Raw genomic sequence first — 15,981 nt, forward strand, 5'->3', positions numbered from 1 at the left:
TAGCCTTTTTTAAATTAATTTGTCTATCCTAGTGCTAAGTAGGTCTAGAGTTTATTTTAATCTATGTCTGTGTTGCGAAATTGTAATAAAAAAGAGAGAGAGAGAGAGATGACAGACGATAGAAGGACTGAAAGCCAAAGACAGGATTAACCTGAGGAGGATGCTCAAGCTTCTCTGGTGATGTCAGTGAAGTCACAATGTTACTGTTTACTGTTGCCATGGTAACATTAAAGAACTCAAGTCGTGTGTGAAGCGTTTGAGATAGCCTACAAAAAGTGAGTGCAATCACGAAAAAACACTCACACAAACGTCAACATGAATGTTCCCGAGGAGGAGCCGCTGGAAAATAACGAGATATCTGTTGGCAGATGTCTAATGGACAACTGGGTTGAGGAGGTGAGTGAAAAACTTTGTAACCAGTCAAAACGTGGCGACTTTGTGGTTACTATAGGCTAACCATGATCGGTTGAACCACTCTTTAGATGTATTTCCATAACCTAGGCTACCTACTGATTGCACCCCAATGATTGCACCCTTTCGATTTTTTAACTTTTTTAGCGAGCCACTGCGCTACTGGACAACTCCATGCCAAGAACACGTATCCACAAGAACGGTCATAGGGGAATTCTGACTCTGGACATGACTGCTAAAGTGCAAGGGCTTAGCACGATTAAGTCCTCCTACACCCCTCCAAAAGGCCCTGGCATAAGAGAGAAGGGTAGGCAGGCCTCTTTGTGGGCATCAGGGGTTGATACAAGTAACGTTAGACTCTACGGCACAGAGCACAAGAATGGCATCTGATTAACTCAAGTTAAATTCATGCTTCTACTGATTTCTAAATTGCATTCAGATTATCCATTGGGCTGTGTACTGAGCGGGCTACTAGCCTATTTTAGGTAGCCTACCCATTTAAGCATAATGGAATGGTGACACATGTGGAGGTATCTGCTGATATAGGCTACATATCGTTTGCTCATAGGATTGCGTGGAGAGCTTCTGGAGAAATACCTCTTTGAGAAAATAAGGTAAAAGAAACGACACACTACTCTACACTACTACACTATTCTTTGACCGGTCTGTATTTAAATAAGAAAGCTGACCTCAGAGTCATCTGAGAATCAGGATAAACTTTTAAGCTTCCCTCTGTCTTTGTCTGGGAGGAAGGAGTGGGCAGAAAATGATGTAAGAGACCTACTGGTCAGTTTCTTAGTAATTAAAGCCTTTTAGTAAGTGCTGTCAGCTTGATGTTTGTGAAAATGTGGTGGGCTTGACAATATGCCTATAGCCTAAAATTAGTGTTATAATATTTCCAAGCAGGTCAAATCAGAGTAATGACAAATATATATGTTTATTTTTATTTTTATTTTTATTACTGCTACTAGTCTGTTCACTCCAATACAACCCACATCTAACAGTGGTTTTGGCTCTACACTTGTTGTAAATGAATGGATGATTGAATAAATAAGCAAGCATCCAACGAAACATAAAAATCTACAATTTAAATGCAATATAACTGTCATTGAAATATCTCACCCCACTGCGGTGCAAACTGTGGTTGCTGTTGTTAAAAACAAGGGTCCTACTTGAAGAAAAGGCTTTGATTAAAATGATGTCCTTTCTCTGAATTTGAGTCTTGTGGTGGCTCCTTACATCTTCAATTAGAGGAGCTTGAAAGGATGCTTGATGGCTCACAAAATCACACATTCTCCTCCACTGACAAAGATGCCCATTTGTGGCATCAAATCTGAGTTATCAAGGCGGTCGAGAGAGTACTTTTGCACAGCTTTTTTTTTTTTTTAAATGGTTACATAAGAAGCCACACTACTTACTTAACTGTCTCCATTGGACATAAACCTACCTGAGCCAACTACTGTATTATAACAACTCACATTCATCATTCAATATGTCATCATATCACAATTTCAATGTTGTAAAATATTATCCCACAGTGCGGAGGTCCAGGCAGAGTTCAATCCAAAGCCACCAGCCACTGAATTCTGCTCCACCACCCAGGCAGACTACACCATGGAGGGCTTTAGATGCGTCAGCCCGACGATTCTATCCCAGGTCAGTTGCTGTGCCCATACATGGGCCCTGAAGTGTATTGCATGTTTGTTTTTTTCTATGCACTTTCATTATCCTGTCCATATCCTATTCTGTATGGACATTTTGACAGTTTCAACAGAAGTAGGAGACATCCGTTCCGGTTTTCATCTTCCGACCATTCTGTAAACTTATTGCAGTCTCAGTAGGCTAGGAAAACTTAAACTTATATTACTTTTGAAATGCTGACAATTCCGCACAGTGTAGGGATATTTTATATAATATAAGTTAACTTTTACATGGCTTCATTCACTGTCTTTTAATCAGACTATCATCATATGAAGCCACTTAAAATCAATACAACGCAGCTCCGGCTGGAAGAGTCCTGGCGATGTCCATTGTTGACTCATGAATAAGGATTATACTGTAGGGATGTCATTCAGACTTATTAGTAAAGTTTAGTTTAGTTATTAGTTTAATAACAACATACTATACCAGTTTGTTATGCTGGCAACCTGATGTAAGCCATTAACTGATTTGTAAAAATGATATTTTTCTTTTCTTTTAGGAATATGACTACAAAACAGACCAGGCCATCACATTGTGGAATGAAAACTACCACCTTCTTCAGGTCAGTGCACAGCCCTTCCCAGGGCTGATTATTGACATAGTCACAGTGAAATCCCTGATTAATGATCAGAAGGGCATACTGATTGTGGGAGCACACGGGATTCACTCAAGTGGTTTCAGCATCTAGGGATCTATTCACGCAGAGGCTTTCGGATCCCTGAATGCAACAAGGGGAATCACATTATAGGCCCTTTCACACTGTAGGAACTTTTTGCAGTTCCTAGAACCCCTTTTTTCACATTTCACATTATATTGTAGTTCCTCCATACCTCCCACATTCACAGGCCTCAATAAAACCACCCAAGTGCTGATGACAACTCCTTTTTTTAAAAAGCTGCTCTCAGCGTGACAAGCAACTTCTGGACCACGCAGAAGGCTGCAGTGGCTTATTGCGCCTGGCCCGTCTTCTGAGAAGCCCATGTCACTGAAGTCCAATTTGAGATGAGCGCATGCTCATTAGTCTGCATTAACGCTTGACTGTTGATACAGCACGTGCTGTTCGAGAGGCATTTGCCACATGTTTGACAATTGGCCACCATTGTAAAATATAATTAGTGTACTCGCCACAACAATTCACTGCCATGTCAAATTTAATTAAATCCAATAGTTATAATCTTTCTTAATATTTCCTGTTGTCCATTCGGTTGTATTCTAAAGGAGTCTAATTAAATTAAAAGGAGCTGTCTCAGACACTGTCAAAGCTGTCACAGTCTTTAATAGCACAATTAAATATTAGAGACATATTTTTAACGCTAGGCCAATAATCTTTCAAAAAGCTCTGGTGGCATTAATTCTGCAAAATGTAATGGTTCCCAAACCACATACCATAAATGTGATCAGCTTAATACCTTATCACTTCAATTTACACCAATTAGCACTGATTAATTAAAAAAATTCCATGACATGAGCAGTTTAGGTGAATGCATGGATACTTAGTTCACATTACCTGTCATAACAGAAAGACCTATTTGAGTCTTAGCCCACAGTGTGGAAAGAATCTAGCCTTGTGTGTGTGTGTAGGCTATAGTAGGCTACGGAAACTTTATATGAACTTCACATATCTTAGAGCTTTATGACAGACACAAAAAGAATGGCTTGGCTGTCTGTGCTGGTAAAATGGTCACCTCTGTGTTTAGTTGCTTGGAAACAAGAGGTGACTCTCTGCTGCTTACCCAAAGGACCCGCTCTGCACTGCCTCCCTAGAATGTTGATGACCTCTAGCATTTCCCCCCTTATCGTATTGTATATACGCAGTATTGCATTGTATTATAGTCTGTCGTAGTGTTGTAAACATGTTTACACTTTTCCCTCCCTCACAGGGTGTTACAGCGGTCACGACCAAAGATGCACCATTCAGGAAGAACACGTCCTTCAGCAAGCCTATCAGTGAACAGTTGGATAATGCTATGCTGTAGACAATTTAGAAAAGCCTAGTCCCATTTTGTGAAAGGTCACTATCATGGTATTCAAAATAGCAGTATTCATTCATGTGCACAGTTTCTTTTCATATTATTCATATATACAATTATATTTTCTTGTATTTTACAGTTGTTATGATAGGGAAATGATAAACAACAGTTGTGCATTTTTATAAGGTAATTAAATTGCATAGTTTGGTGTTTATTTAGCTGTCAGTGTCAATCATAAGCATGAATATCACTTGCATAAATGGCCAATTAAATTCATGGTGTGATAATCCTAAGAACTGCCCAAGGTCTGTAGTACATTTTAATAGGAGCGAGAGTCTACCATGCTAACATGGCTTCTGGAGCTAGACATTGTGATTAACACTTTATTATGAAATATAATACAGATTATATGAAACAATAAGGCTAACAGACCTAGAAGCTAATTGAACAAAGTCCAAATGGTCCAGATATACAGTATATGCTTGAAGTGTGACAGTTAAGCTGTTTGCCATTTCATTCAAAGGGAAAAATGGAGGCCTTAGCAGAGTGTTTTTTTTTTTAAATAAGGCACTAACAAGACTCTAAAAACGTCAGCCTAGAATTACTTAAACAAAAAACAGCCGTGATTTCTCTATCAACTGGTAATAATTAAGGGCTACAAACAAAAAACAGCTGGTGAGATTAATGTGAACTGTCCAAAAAAATTACACCCTTGCCCAGACAAACAACGAGCATGCTCATATGACGTGCCAACAAGTGTCAGAAAAACAGCACAGCTTTTTTCTTTTTTTCTGTGGATGAGGCAGAATATACGTATTCATGAAACACACACAGTCTGTCATTGCATTGTCTGGTATAGGCTACAGTATTACAGCATTAAAAACATAAATAGGCCTATTTGTTTATTCAGGAAACACATTTATCAAAAGTTAGCCTACTTTATAGATATGTATTCTCTCGCAAGTCAAGTCACATTTATTTATGGCACATTTCAAATCAACAGCAGTTATATTGTTGAGCTTTACTGAGGTTCAATTTTGGTGTTGGCACCAATATCTAATTGTGAAGTTACAGGCAATAGTTGGAGAGATCTGAATGTATGAGTTAATGAGACTTTTTTTTTTTTTTTAAAGAGGATGTCCATGAGCCTGCTGCCTCACATAACAAGGGTAGTTGTGAGTTTTGGTCAATATTCAGTTTGCTTGTGGTCACTGATTTGTGCTTTTCACCACACAAGTCAGTTATAAGCTCCTGGTTGCTATAACTAGAATAAAATATAGAACTATCCCCACACCACTCTAGCAGCCAATGCCCATAAAAAGACATCAAAACACCTTGAGCCATTTTGTAACCAATTATTTTCTTGTGAAGAGACCTGTTATCAAATTGTGGCTATTATGAAACACCACAAAGGTAACATACAATCCACTTTCAGCTTGACAACAAATGCGCTCTGGCTTTTGTAATTTGGAGAGAGGACGAACACTCCCTTCATCTTGGATAGAAACATCAGGCACCTCGCCTGCTCGAAGTCAGAAGAAAGGCTTAGCCGCGCTAATGACAAATCGACTGATGTGATGGATGTCGATGTCTCACACGGCTCACATGGTTGTGTCAATCAGGGAAGCCTTTCTTCTGCGCGCTCAATCCTGGTGCGCTTCGACGGGGATTAGCTGGGTAGCTATGGCAACAAGTCATTTTTAGACTACATTAATGCAACCAGCTTCTACGATTCATCATCTCATAGAATAAGACAAAAACAGTGCGAATTAGGTATGAAACTCATGCCAATTATCTTGGTCCCTAACAAATGATTGGTTTTGGTTAGTAATAGGCTTTAAGAGTTTGGAAGCATATTTTCCTCCCTGAGCCATTTTCAGAGAAGCCCACTCTTAGCCGTGTGACAGTGTAAATGATCATGCCAGCACACTGCTTAGTGACCTCCTGGCAACAGCAGCATCCTCCACAGCGATAGCACACGGAGTGGGTGGTAATTAAGAATCACGGAGAAGGGAAGCTGCGCTGCGGCTGCGCCACTATCACTAAAACACTGGCACTGTCAGATGGCGGACATGAGACATACGCAGCCTACGTAGGCGCGGTAACACACACACACGGAGGGACGCACAGACACTTTTTTAGGAAAATAGAACAGTATTTTTTACGACTCTATTTAGGAAAATAACACACACACACAGTATGGCCACATAAACACGCCTGTCCTTATGCATAATGGTAGGCCTACTTAAGATGCCTGTTCATAAAAACAACAGCTAAAACAATCAAACTAACAAAAATGGTTAATGAGCTTCATTCTTCCATATGCCTATAACTTTGTGGCCTTTAATACAACACATTCTATACAGGCTCTTCTAGCGAAAATGGTACAAGTAGGCCTAAATATCAAATAACATTGTAGCCACTATGTGGAATTTCAGACTTATCATGCAGACATATTCACAACATTCAATTACATGAGCCTTGTAATATTCATGTTTGTTGTAGTAATAAATGAAAAATCACATGGAACAACATTGTTAAATGTTCTCAACTTAAATCATTTAGCCTCTTGAATTCCTAAAAGTAGGCCTACAAATCAATCAAATCCACATTTTAGCTTCTGTACAACCTTTCCTTTCCTAATTTGCTCCTTTTTGTCTCCTCCCTATCTGACATGCAAATGGGAGCCAGAGAAGGCTAAAAAGCACATGACATTCTGCTGAGCACCAACGATATACCAAGTTCCCGGAGGTGAAACAGCTACTAGAATACACTATACAATACAGCATGGTGGTCAGGACTCTCCAATTTTACATTAGAAAAGATTGCCAGGGAAATTAAAACAATACTGTTTAAATACATAATCAAATACACACAGAGCGAGCATTTGATTCAGTTTATTGAACAAAATATTTTACAATGTCTTGATTATACATATATACAAATATCTGTCTATAGTGCCACTGTGGAACTTCACTTGTACCTTTGCATTGACAAAACCATTCACCCTAAGACACTGTGCTCTCTCTCTCTCTCTTTCTCTCACTACGCTGAATGGAAACACCAAGTATATGCTCACTGATTTCCAAACACATGATACAAATCTGAATATAGAAAGCACAGAAAATAAGGGTTCATCTCTGAAAAGTACTCCTTTGTTGAGACACAAAGCTTCTTCATAAAAACGTCTTTACAATAGTGTTTTAATCGGTTTTGCTTTTATATCATGTTTTTTTTTCTTTGAGTTTTATTCTTATTTGCAATTAAGCAGGTAATTAAATATACCTGGAATCACCTCTCTCCAAAAGGTATTTAGTTTTAAAAACCTCTGCTCATTTGCACAGAGGAAAAACCTCCCGTCCCAACTGTGATGGGGGAGGTGGGATGGACGGTGGTTGGGGTGGACTGAACGACGCTGGCTCCTCGTCCACAGCAGTCAGCCGATTTTCCTGCTCATCAGCACAGCGTCTCAGATAACATAGACATCTGTCTTTTCCCCCAGAAGCCAATACGTTCTCATTTTGCCTTTGCCCTGGAAAGGGGACGAAAGGGAAGCAATCAATAAAAGCATCATTGATGAGCACTCTGCATCCTCACTGGCAAGAGTAATCAACAGAGAAAGGAGGGGCGGAGAGAGGGGGCAGGGGCTATAAATGACAGTGGCATCGACTGGTGATCTTAGTGCTAATCAATCATATTTGCCAGTACGTTAAAAGGCACAGTATGCGCCAGATGAACTCGAGCTAACAAAGGAGTGCTGAGAAAGGTCCAGATTGCTGCTGACCCGAGAAAAGGTTCGGGCATGTTATGACTCAGTACCGAGTCTGCCCAGATCGGGTTCGGGGTCAGCGACTCTCCGGGTCCATTGTGACCTGCTCATGAGGTACACATTTTTTTTCGTAATGTGAGAAGCTAAGAGAAGTGCAATAACAACAGCACAGGACATTCTTAGAGGTGGAGTGTGAGAGGGGAGGGGTGGGGTGGCCTGTTATTTCATCTGACCCGGGGAACAAAACAAAGACACAGTTCAGTGCAATCAGTGGGAAAGGGAGCCCAGTGAATTGATTGTGAATGTGGAGGGAGGGCGCTGTAACATTGTCTCACTGCAATGTCCTTACTCTTCCCCTCCGGACTGCAGATCGTTACGCGGATTATGAATGAGTGGCGGGAGTGAGAGTCGTCACAGCCGCTGTCTTTACTTACCTTCATCTCCACGTCACCTCGTAACTGCAGGTCAAAATAGCCAAACTCATCCAGCACTTCTTTGGTGGCCGAGGACATGTGTATCCTTAAGGCTGCGGACACATATAGATGTGCATGTAAATACACAGACACACACACACACACACACACACACACACACACACACACACACAGACACACACACACATCCAATATCCACAATACCAACAGGACAATCACCTAAGTGCACCGTCTCCTTTCATCCATTCATAAAGCACACCCCTATGAGGCGCCCACTTGGCCCACGACAGTTACAATATATGGACTGACTCATGGCACTGAGTGAATGATAGTCTTTTCCATATGGCCAATCAGCGCTCCACAAACTGGAAACATCTTTGCGATGACTAACACAGAGCCCCTCCTGATAATTCTCACTTTCTGAAAGCCATGTGCTGAGGAGACCCCCTCAGCAGATGGTGAAGATCCTAGCCATGCTATATAATAAAAACCCTCGGGGAGAGCAGTGAGAGCATGGCTGTAGTTAATTATTAATCGCTATTAAGCACATGAAAGCCCTAAACAGGAAGCTGGCATGTAAGTCGATCCGTTGTGATCGGGGAGCGGGTATGAATGACATGGCGGCGGTCTGAGGGTGGCCGGGGGGGAGGGACGGTATGAGAGCATGGCTCTCCACTCCACACCAGACCACAGAAGTGTGGCGAACACCTCGCCTAAGGTTTTGGAGGTTGACATTTTATCAATAGCTGTCAGAGATACAGCTGCTGGAAGCGAATGTAGAGTGTTATGTGATGTGATATTCTCTCATCTTGAGGAGTTATTTACATTAATGATAACACTACTGTAAGGACAACTGTTCATCAATCAAGAATGACTAAATGAATGAAAGCATGGGTGTAACTATATCTCAAGTGTCTGGTATAAGTCATGAGGCAGTGAGCTCACAGGGAACAGAATCTCATGTTAAGACCATGATTTATCCCCAACATACATCACAGGACTGACAGTATGGGAATGTTGCAAAGACTGACAAGTAAACACTATATATAAGTAGAAAAAGTGTCTCTGAAGTCTTTTAGGACTAACGTTACATTCAACATCTCTTGATTTGTAAGTCTAAATCAAATTGATTCCATATTGTTTTGGCAATCATTGGAAATAAGTATGGGAATTGCAATCATGTTAGACATGATTTCATAGAGTGTTTTATGTACATAAATGCCACCCCAGGAAAATCATGCCTGGTTTGACCCCTAAATGGGCTCATAACTTTATAGAGTGCCATTTGAGAGGGTTGACATGACAAATTACGAAATAAATGCAGCAGTGACAAGAGGAATGTCTAATTTACTGCTGGTATTAAAGGGTCTTCTTCTCTTGTCCTGAGAACACATTTGATCTTTTTATAAGTTTGTCAAGCAGCACAACTGTGCCACCACAACATTCTGACAGCTGGGCACATTGTTACACGCACCTTCCCCCGTTGACTCCATCCGAGACGCCGTGTTGACAGTGTCTCCAAATAAACAATACCTTGGCATTTTCAGACCCACCACACCGGCACAGACAGGTCCTACAGAGAGAGAGAGAGAGAGAGGACAATAGTGAGAGGAAGTGAGAGATAGAGTATGAGTGTGATAGAGAGAAAGAGAATGTGTCTGAAAACAGGGAAGTAAATGAGACCCTCGGGACGAACTGCAGCAGTTAAGTCTTCTTACGACAACTAAAAAAAAAAATCTGACAGCCAGGAGAACTCAACAAGGAACAATAGGCACGTTCTGAATGTAAGCTCATTATAAGCCACGGCAGCAGCATCCCTTTAACATATACAATGGCTGAACCACATCTAAGGCAACGCTTTCCAATCAGATCCGGCTCTGCTATTCATTCAAGCGAGTGTCGGACTGAGAGAGGATTTAGCAGGCTTGGCTGTCAACATCGGCAAAACAGTGACAGAGAAGAGAGAAAGGCGTTAAGTACACAAGGCTTTGGGGAGCACTGCTCTTGTGAAACAGGGATTAACAGTGGAGAACAGCTGACAGCGTTCACACAAAAGTTTTCAGTGGAGGTTCTGTCTGCTTACTGAAGTGTCAAATGCCAGTGTGATAGTGGCAATAGATAGAGGCAAGGTGTAAGACTCTGTTGGCAGGGACAAACTTCTGAAGTATCTGCTCCAACACTATTGAGTGATAAGCAGGTATAGAGCTTCAACAGATATTGTTTTAATAGGCTGAAATATAAACATGCCATACGTGTTCTATATATTTATATTTAAAATTAATATGGAATCACTTGATGTTAATACTGTCTGTCTTAGAGACTGGATAAATATAAATGTTTGTGTGTGTGTGTGTACATTTCCATACATCTCTAAAGGCAAACAGCATTTCAAACAGCTAATTTAATTATCTATGGATTAAGAAACCAATTATTGCACAATGTGATTGCTACACTCTGGGAAAAGGGACTGTCTATCCATACCAGAGAGAGAAAGAGAGAGAGAGACAGAGAGAGAGAGAAATGGAACGAAAGCAGCAGACGAAAATATTCCCTCAGAAGAAACGTTGTGTAACAGCGAGGTTAAAAAGATGACAGCCCAAGCCAACAGGTGAGTCATTTGGCATTTAACCAGCCTGGCATCCACAAATAGCAGTGACAGTGGTGGGAATGAGGCTGGCATGACAAGGCGGAGCGTGGCGCGGCGCGGCACCCTTACCCGTGTGGATGCCTATCCTGAGCCGCAGCTGGTCGTTGGGCCGGTGTCGGATCTTGAATGTCCTCACCTGCTCTAGCAGGGCTAATGACATGCTGGCGATCTCTCGGGCGTGAAGCTTGCCGTTCCGGACCGGCAGCCCTGACACCACCATGTACGCATCTCCGATCGTCTCCACCTGGGGAGAAAGGTAAAGGTGGAAATCTGAGCGCTCATCAGGCTGACAGGGCACATGCCATCCACCCTCCTGACATGACGTGAGATCCTCAACAGGGTTCTGCCAGGGCATCGGGATCAACAGTGTGACATGCAAGAATAAATACATTTTTACAGTTTATTCTCTATATTAGGGAACTCATTTTAACACCGCTCATTCTCAAGGCATTGTGATTAAAAAGGATGCAGATGCACATCACAGTCGTAAGCGTAATTCCTTCCCTTCCCAGTAGCATTGGCATGTGTCATTCCTTAATGACAAATGCACGCACAATATTAAATTATCTCACTCAAGGCACACGTAAGCTCAGTTAACAGCACAGGGATCTCACTTTGCTGGTGAAAGTGACTGCTCCGACGATACGTTAAATATCAAGAGGCGCCCGCTGTGTGTGGAGAGGTGAGTGTAAACACACGGTGACTCACCTTGTACACATCAAAGTTGTCAATGATGGCATCAAAACACGTGTACAGATCATTCAGCAATGTCACAACCTGGATGAAAAAACAAAAAGGGACATACGACACATGTTAAACAATAATTCTACACAAGATCTTTGTGTTATGTGCTAGTGATAAATTATTTAATCAAAGCTTGATAATAACTGGGAAAACAACCTTCAAATGTCCTTCAAATGTTGAACAAAACAAGTGCTTTTGGTAAAGTTACACAACCCAGTGTAATGTGCAGTTACAAGGTGCACGTGCAGTTAAGGAGCACGTTTAAAAAGTTAGCGTGTGTGGCCCTGGCCGTGGCGCAACTGGCTGGGGCACCTGCACCGTCGCCGGCGACCCGGGTTCAATTCCCGCCCCATGGTCCATTCCGGATCCCACCCTGACTCACTCTCCCACTTGCTTCCTGTCATTCTCAACTGTCCTATCACATTAAAGCCATAAAAAGCCTAAAAAATATATATATATATATAAAAAGTGTGTGTGCCTTATCTGGGGAGATGAGCGTTTGGAATGTGCAATATTTTCATTGGGTCTACAGCGCCTGGCATCTCCCATTGAGGTCTGCTGAGACTCCTGCAATGTGTTAAGTGCACGAAGTCCCAGCGCTTGGTCAAATTAAAATATTTTCTACCTCCCCCTTTCTTTGGATGTCTTCCCAGAAACAGTCCTCGCTGAGCAATACATTAGGACTGGTTAAAAATGAAGACAATGAACTTAAACAATGACAACAGACTCGGAACAACAAAAAAAACCTCCAAACCAAGTTACAGCAAAAGTTATGGAGGCATGTGCCCCGGAGTTGTAGCCCCACAGAGAGATTTATTTCTCTATTTCTAAACACAACTGATTGATTTGGTGACTGCAGTAATACACCATGACAACACCCCCTTAGAGGAATCATTTAGGAACAGCTTGACTTTGAATTAGGCATACAGATCAAATGAGAGCTGATCAATGCAGCGACAATGAGAAGACTGACACAAAGCTTTGCGAACGCCCGTCAAGGACAGACCATCTGTATCAGTCTAATTCACAATTACCCAGAATATCGAGTATGGAAGAGAGCTTTCAGATTCTAACCATAAGGACAAAAACATTGCTGTGCATCAAGGCTGCATTACTAACTCGAACATGCATTATTTTTCTGATAACCGAACGCCAAGTCGTCCATTACTTATTTAACAGAATCTCGGAATGTACACAGGATGCATTCTATGTCTTATCTAGCATCATCTGCTTCAGGGTCAAGAAGAACTATGGCAAGAAGAACTATTACAGAACAGTGTCCACAGGTCTGATTCTACGCACACAGCACTCTATCTCTGGGTTTTGATTCCAGTGGAAGTGAATCTGAGGAAGACCGCAAGGTCGAAACGCCATCTGCCAAATAATGAGTAAATAAACTCAAAAAAGAGTACCAAGGAGTGTGTGAACTTTTTTCTTAAAAAAATTTGATTCCAGTGGCCCAACTGGTAAACATTAATAGACTAGATATGTTTTTGAAGTAGCAGCTGAGCTGCATAAATAAATCATATTTTAACTTTATGCTTTTCTATTAAATGTGATTTATGGTTTTCATCCGTAACATATTGCTCCGTAAACCTTTTTGATGGCATTCTTGGCTCTGGTCACAACCTCTGGGAGATTTAAGTGCACTTTCGAGGACAGGAGTGACAGGGCGGAATACAAGGCCATTTTGGGGCAATGCGCTCTCCATCCGCCCTCTTCCCCAAAAGGTCAATACGCCTTTTATCACGACCAGGCGTACGCAAGAGGCAAGAGGGTGTTCGAGGCACGTGGGAACACACTGGTATATTTTTAGGACTGAAATCAAGGAAGGAATGGAGAATAACATGCTTGCCTCCAGTGAGTCACTTCTGCGTCAAAGTGAGAAAGAGCAGTTGTTTTCCTAACAACAAGCACTATCTAGGATTCGGACATCTGCATTATATAAGCATACTGTGTTGGTGAGAGAGAACGAAAGAGAGAGAGAGAGAGAGTGAGAGAGATTTGCATATCGAGGGCTCTCTGCAAGGTGACACTGACCTCATGAAACTCAAAATATCAAACTCATTCCAGAAACGCTCAGTTCATTAAAAGTACCAGGCTATTTAGGGAGAGACACTGCAGTCCCCTGAGACCCCATTTTGCTGTAACTTCAATGAAACAGTAAAATCAGCTTTACTTCTGCATGACTGTGTATACTGTTTGAACAAAAGAGAGTACTACTATCTGAGAGCAGCTCACCTCTAAGTGGCTTGTGTGCCTCGAAAATCTGACCAGACTGTTCGAACAGCGCTTTCAGGAATAAGGCTCCCTTTTGTGTCTTTGCTAAAAGCTGATGGGTGAAACACTGGTTGCCAGCAGCAGCAGCAGCGGTGAGTGTGTGCCGTGCCGTGAGAGTCCTACCTGTAGCGGTGTGCTTTCTGCTGACATTGATGTGAAGCCAACGATATCACTGAAGTAGATGGTTACGCTGTCGAACGCCTCGGCTTGGACCGTCTCCCCCCGCTTCAGCTGCTCTGCCACCGAACTGCAGGGAGACAGAAATGAAGAGGCCTGAGGCCAGGAGCCGAACCGCAGAGTCGAGTGGATTCACACACAAAACACACACACACAATGTGAGGCATTCAATTTGTTTCTCTCTCTCGCACTCGCCTCGTTTTTGGCATATTCAAATGAGCAGACCATTAATTTCTCTATAATTAACAGAAGCCGTTCCATTTTGAGTCATACCTGGGGCCTCATGCAAATTGTTATTATTTGCATGTGCATTGATGGGAGCAAGCTGCTAAATTAACAGGAAACTTTTAGCACTGGCATTTATTCACAGACAAAAGGGTGAGGACCCAATAATATCAGTCGCTTCAGGGAGGTCTTAACAGCCGATGCCAAACCACCAAAACAGCCTGTCAGTAATTTCGCTATTTTTTTTATACTACTCCAACAAAAAATAGCTGATCTCTGTATAGCAGTGTTATTATCGGAACTGTTCCTGAGTAAGAGAACTGAACATCTCAGCCTGGGAAAAATCATCTCTTCTGCTTCTCAAGGCTTTTCTTCTTGCGCGACAGAGATCATTTAAGCAGACAATGGGCGACTAAATTAGCAACAGATAGGCAACATTTTCTTGTCTAGTGTAATTTCTTTGCTGTCAGACAGCTTCAAAATGTTCTCCTACTCTGCTCTTCAAGCTCAGTAATGAATCTCCTAGTTGTTTTCATCTGGGTATGCCTTTGATCTTTTCTCTTTTTAAAGACAACATTTAAAAAACAAGTCGTTTGCAATCAAATATTTAACGCTTGTACTGCAAACAGGATGAGAAGAGGGTTTCAATTCTGTGATGGCTGAATTTGGAAACATTTCAAGGGGGAGGAGACAGGGGGTCACACAGAGGGATCGGGGATCTTACTGTGGCAGGATCTGATAAAGGAGATTCTCAGCTTTTCGCTTCTCTTCCAGGTACGCTTGAGTACGCTCCTCGACCAGGTTCTCCAGGTTATTGGCATACTGCTCCATTCTAGAGAGCAGGTTGTTGAGAATACTTGTGCTTCCTTCTCTGCAACAACACAAAATGGCAAAGTTGATTATTATTACATGTCACTTGAATACGACATACCACATTCTTCTAAAAAGATGACCATGGTCTTTTCTTTAGAAGAATGTTCTTAAACCGTTCTAAAAGCCCACAATAACCCTTAAGAGTTCAACTTAGAATAATTTAGAATGTTTTTTCTTAAGTTCTTCAGTATCCTGGCAATGCCATCCCATAATGTTTACGGCCTCTGATCTGAAGATGTTCCACAAGAGGGGAAGGGCTCAAGAGAGCTTTGCTACAAAGCTGATATCCCCAGAACGTTCTAAATGGTTTCTCTGGAAGAATAAGGGGTCTTGTTTGTACAAGTTCTCTTTGTGAAGCACTAATTCCATGTATTTACAGACTTCCAGAAAACAGAAAACAGCTGAATGTTTTTAACAAAGAGTAAAAAAAAATGCCTGCTCTCATCTTATGGTTCTACTGTCTGAGTGAGTCATCATTTGCACACAAAAAACTGTGTGGAATTTCAGATCTTTCTACGGTCAACAAATCACCATCCCACATGCTTTGAGAAGCCCCGAGCACAGATCAAAACTGTAACACGCTTGGAGGAAAAGGGGAGACATGCACAATTACCGCTGCTTTGAAGCTGACCTTGTGAAAAAAACGCAATCTCCCAACACAAAACCATGGCTAGGTCGAAGGTTTGTATTCAGGCCGGCACAACCAAGAATGATGAACTACATGCACAGAGCGACTTAAGTGCCACAGCC

The 15,981-nt window shown here is 41.8% G+C and overlaps 2 protein-coding genes across 2 annotated transcripts in view; one reads left to right on the forward strand and one right to left on the reverse strand.

Moving 5' to 3' along the window:
- The first annotated feature begins 220 nt into the window (after positions 1-220).
- On the forward strand, positions 221-4,296 carry spag8 (sperm associated antigen 8). The gene is made up of 6 exons (XM_042059439.1): positions 221-396; positions 559-718; positions 980-1,025; positions 1,950-2,067; positions 2,612-2,674; positions 3,993-4,296. The coding sequence occupies exons 1-6, from the start codon at positions 316-318 to the stop codon at positions 4,086-4,088; spliced, it is 564 nt and encodes a 187-aa protein (XP_041915373.1). The 5' UTR covers positions 221-315; the 3' UTR covers positions 4,089-4,296.
- Positions 4,297-6,963: 2,667 nt separating this feature from the next.
- LOC121680343 (atrial natriuretic peptide receptor 2) overlaps positions 6,964-15,981 on the reverse strand; it is a 48,160-nt gene continuing 39,142 nt past the window's right edge. The window contains exons 16-22 of the mRNA XM_042059678.1: positions 15,083-15,229; positions 14,080-14,203; positions 11,641-11,709; positions 11,002-11,176; positions 9,760-9,858; positions 8,286-8,377; positions 6,964-7,614 (exon numbers count right to left, since the gene is read on the reverse strand). Of these exons, the coding sequence (XP_041915612.1) occupies positions 7,552-7,614; positions 8,286-8,377; positions 9,760-9,858; positions 11,002-11,176; positions 11,641-11,709; positions 14,080-14,203; positions 15,083-15,229 (769 nt within the window). The 3' untranslated portion in view covers positions 6,964-7,551. The remainder of the gene's footprint in view (positions 7,615-8,285; positions 8,378-9,759; positions 9,859-11,001; positions 11,177-11,640; positions 11,710-14,079; positions 14,204-15,082; positions 15,230-15,981) is intronic.

The sequence above is a fragment of the Alosa sapidissima genome, chromosome 13, assembly GCF_018492685.1.
Source record: "Alosa sapidissima isolate fAloSap1 chromosome 13, fAloSap1.pri, whole genome shotgun sequence".
In the NCBI taxonomy this organism is placed as follows: domain Eukaryota; kingdom Metazoa; phylum Chordata; class Actinopteri; order Clupeiformes; family Clupeidae; genus Alosa; species Alosa sapidissima.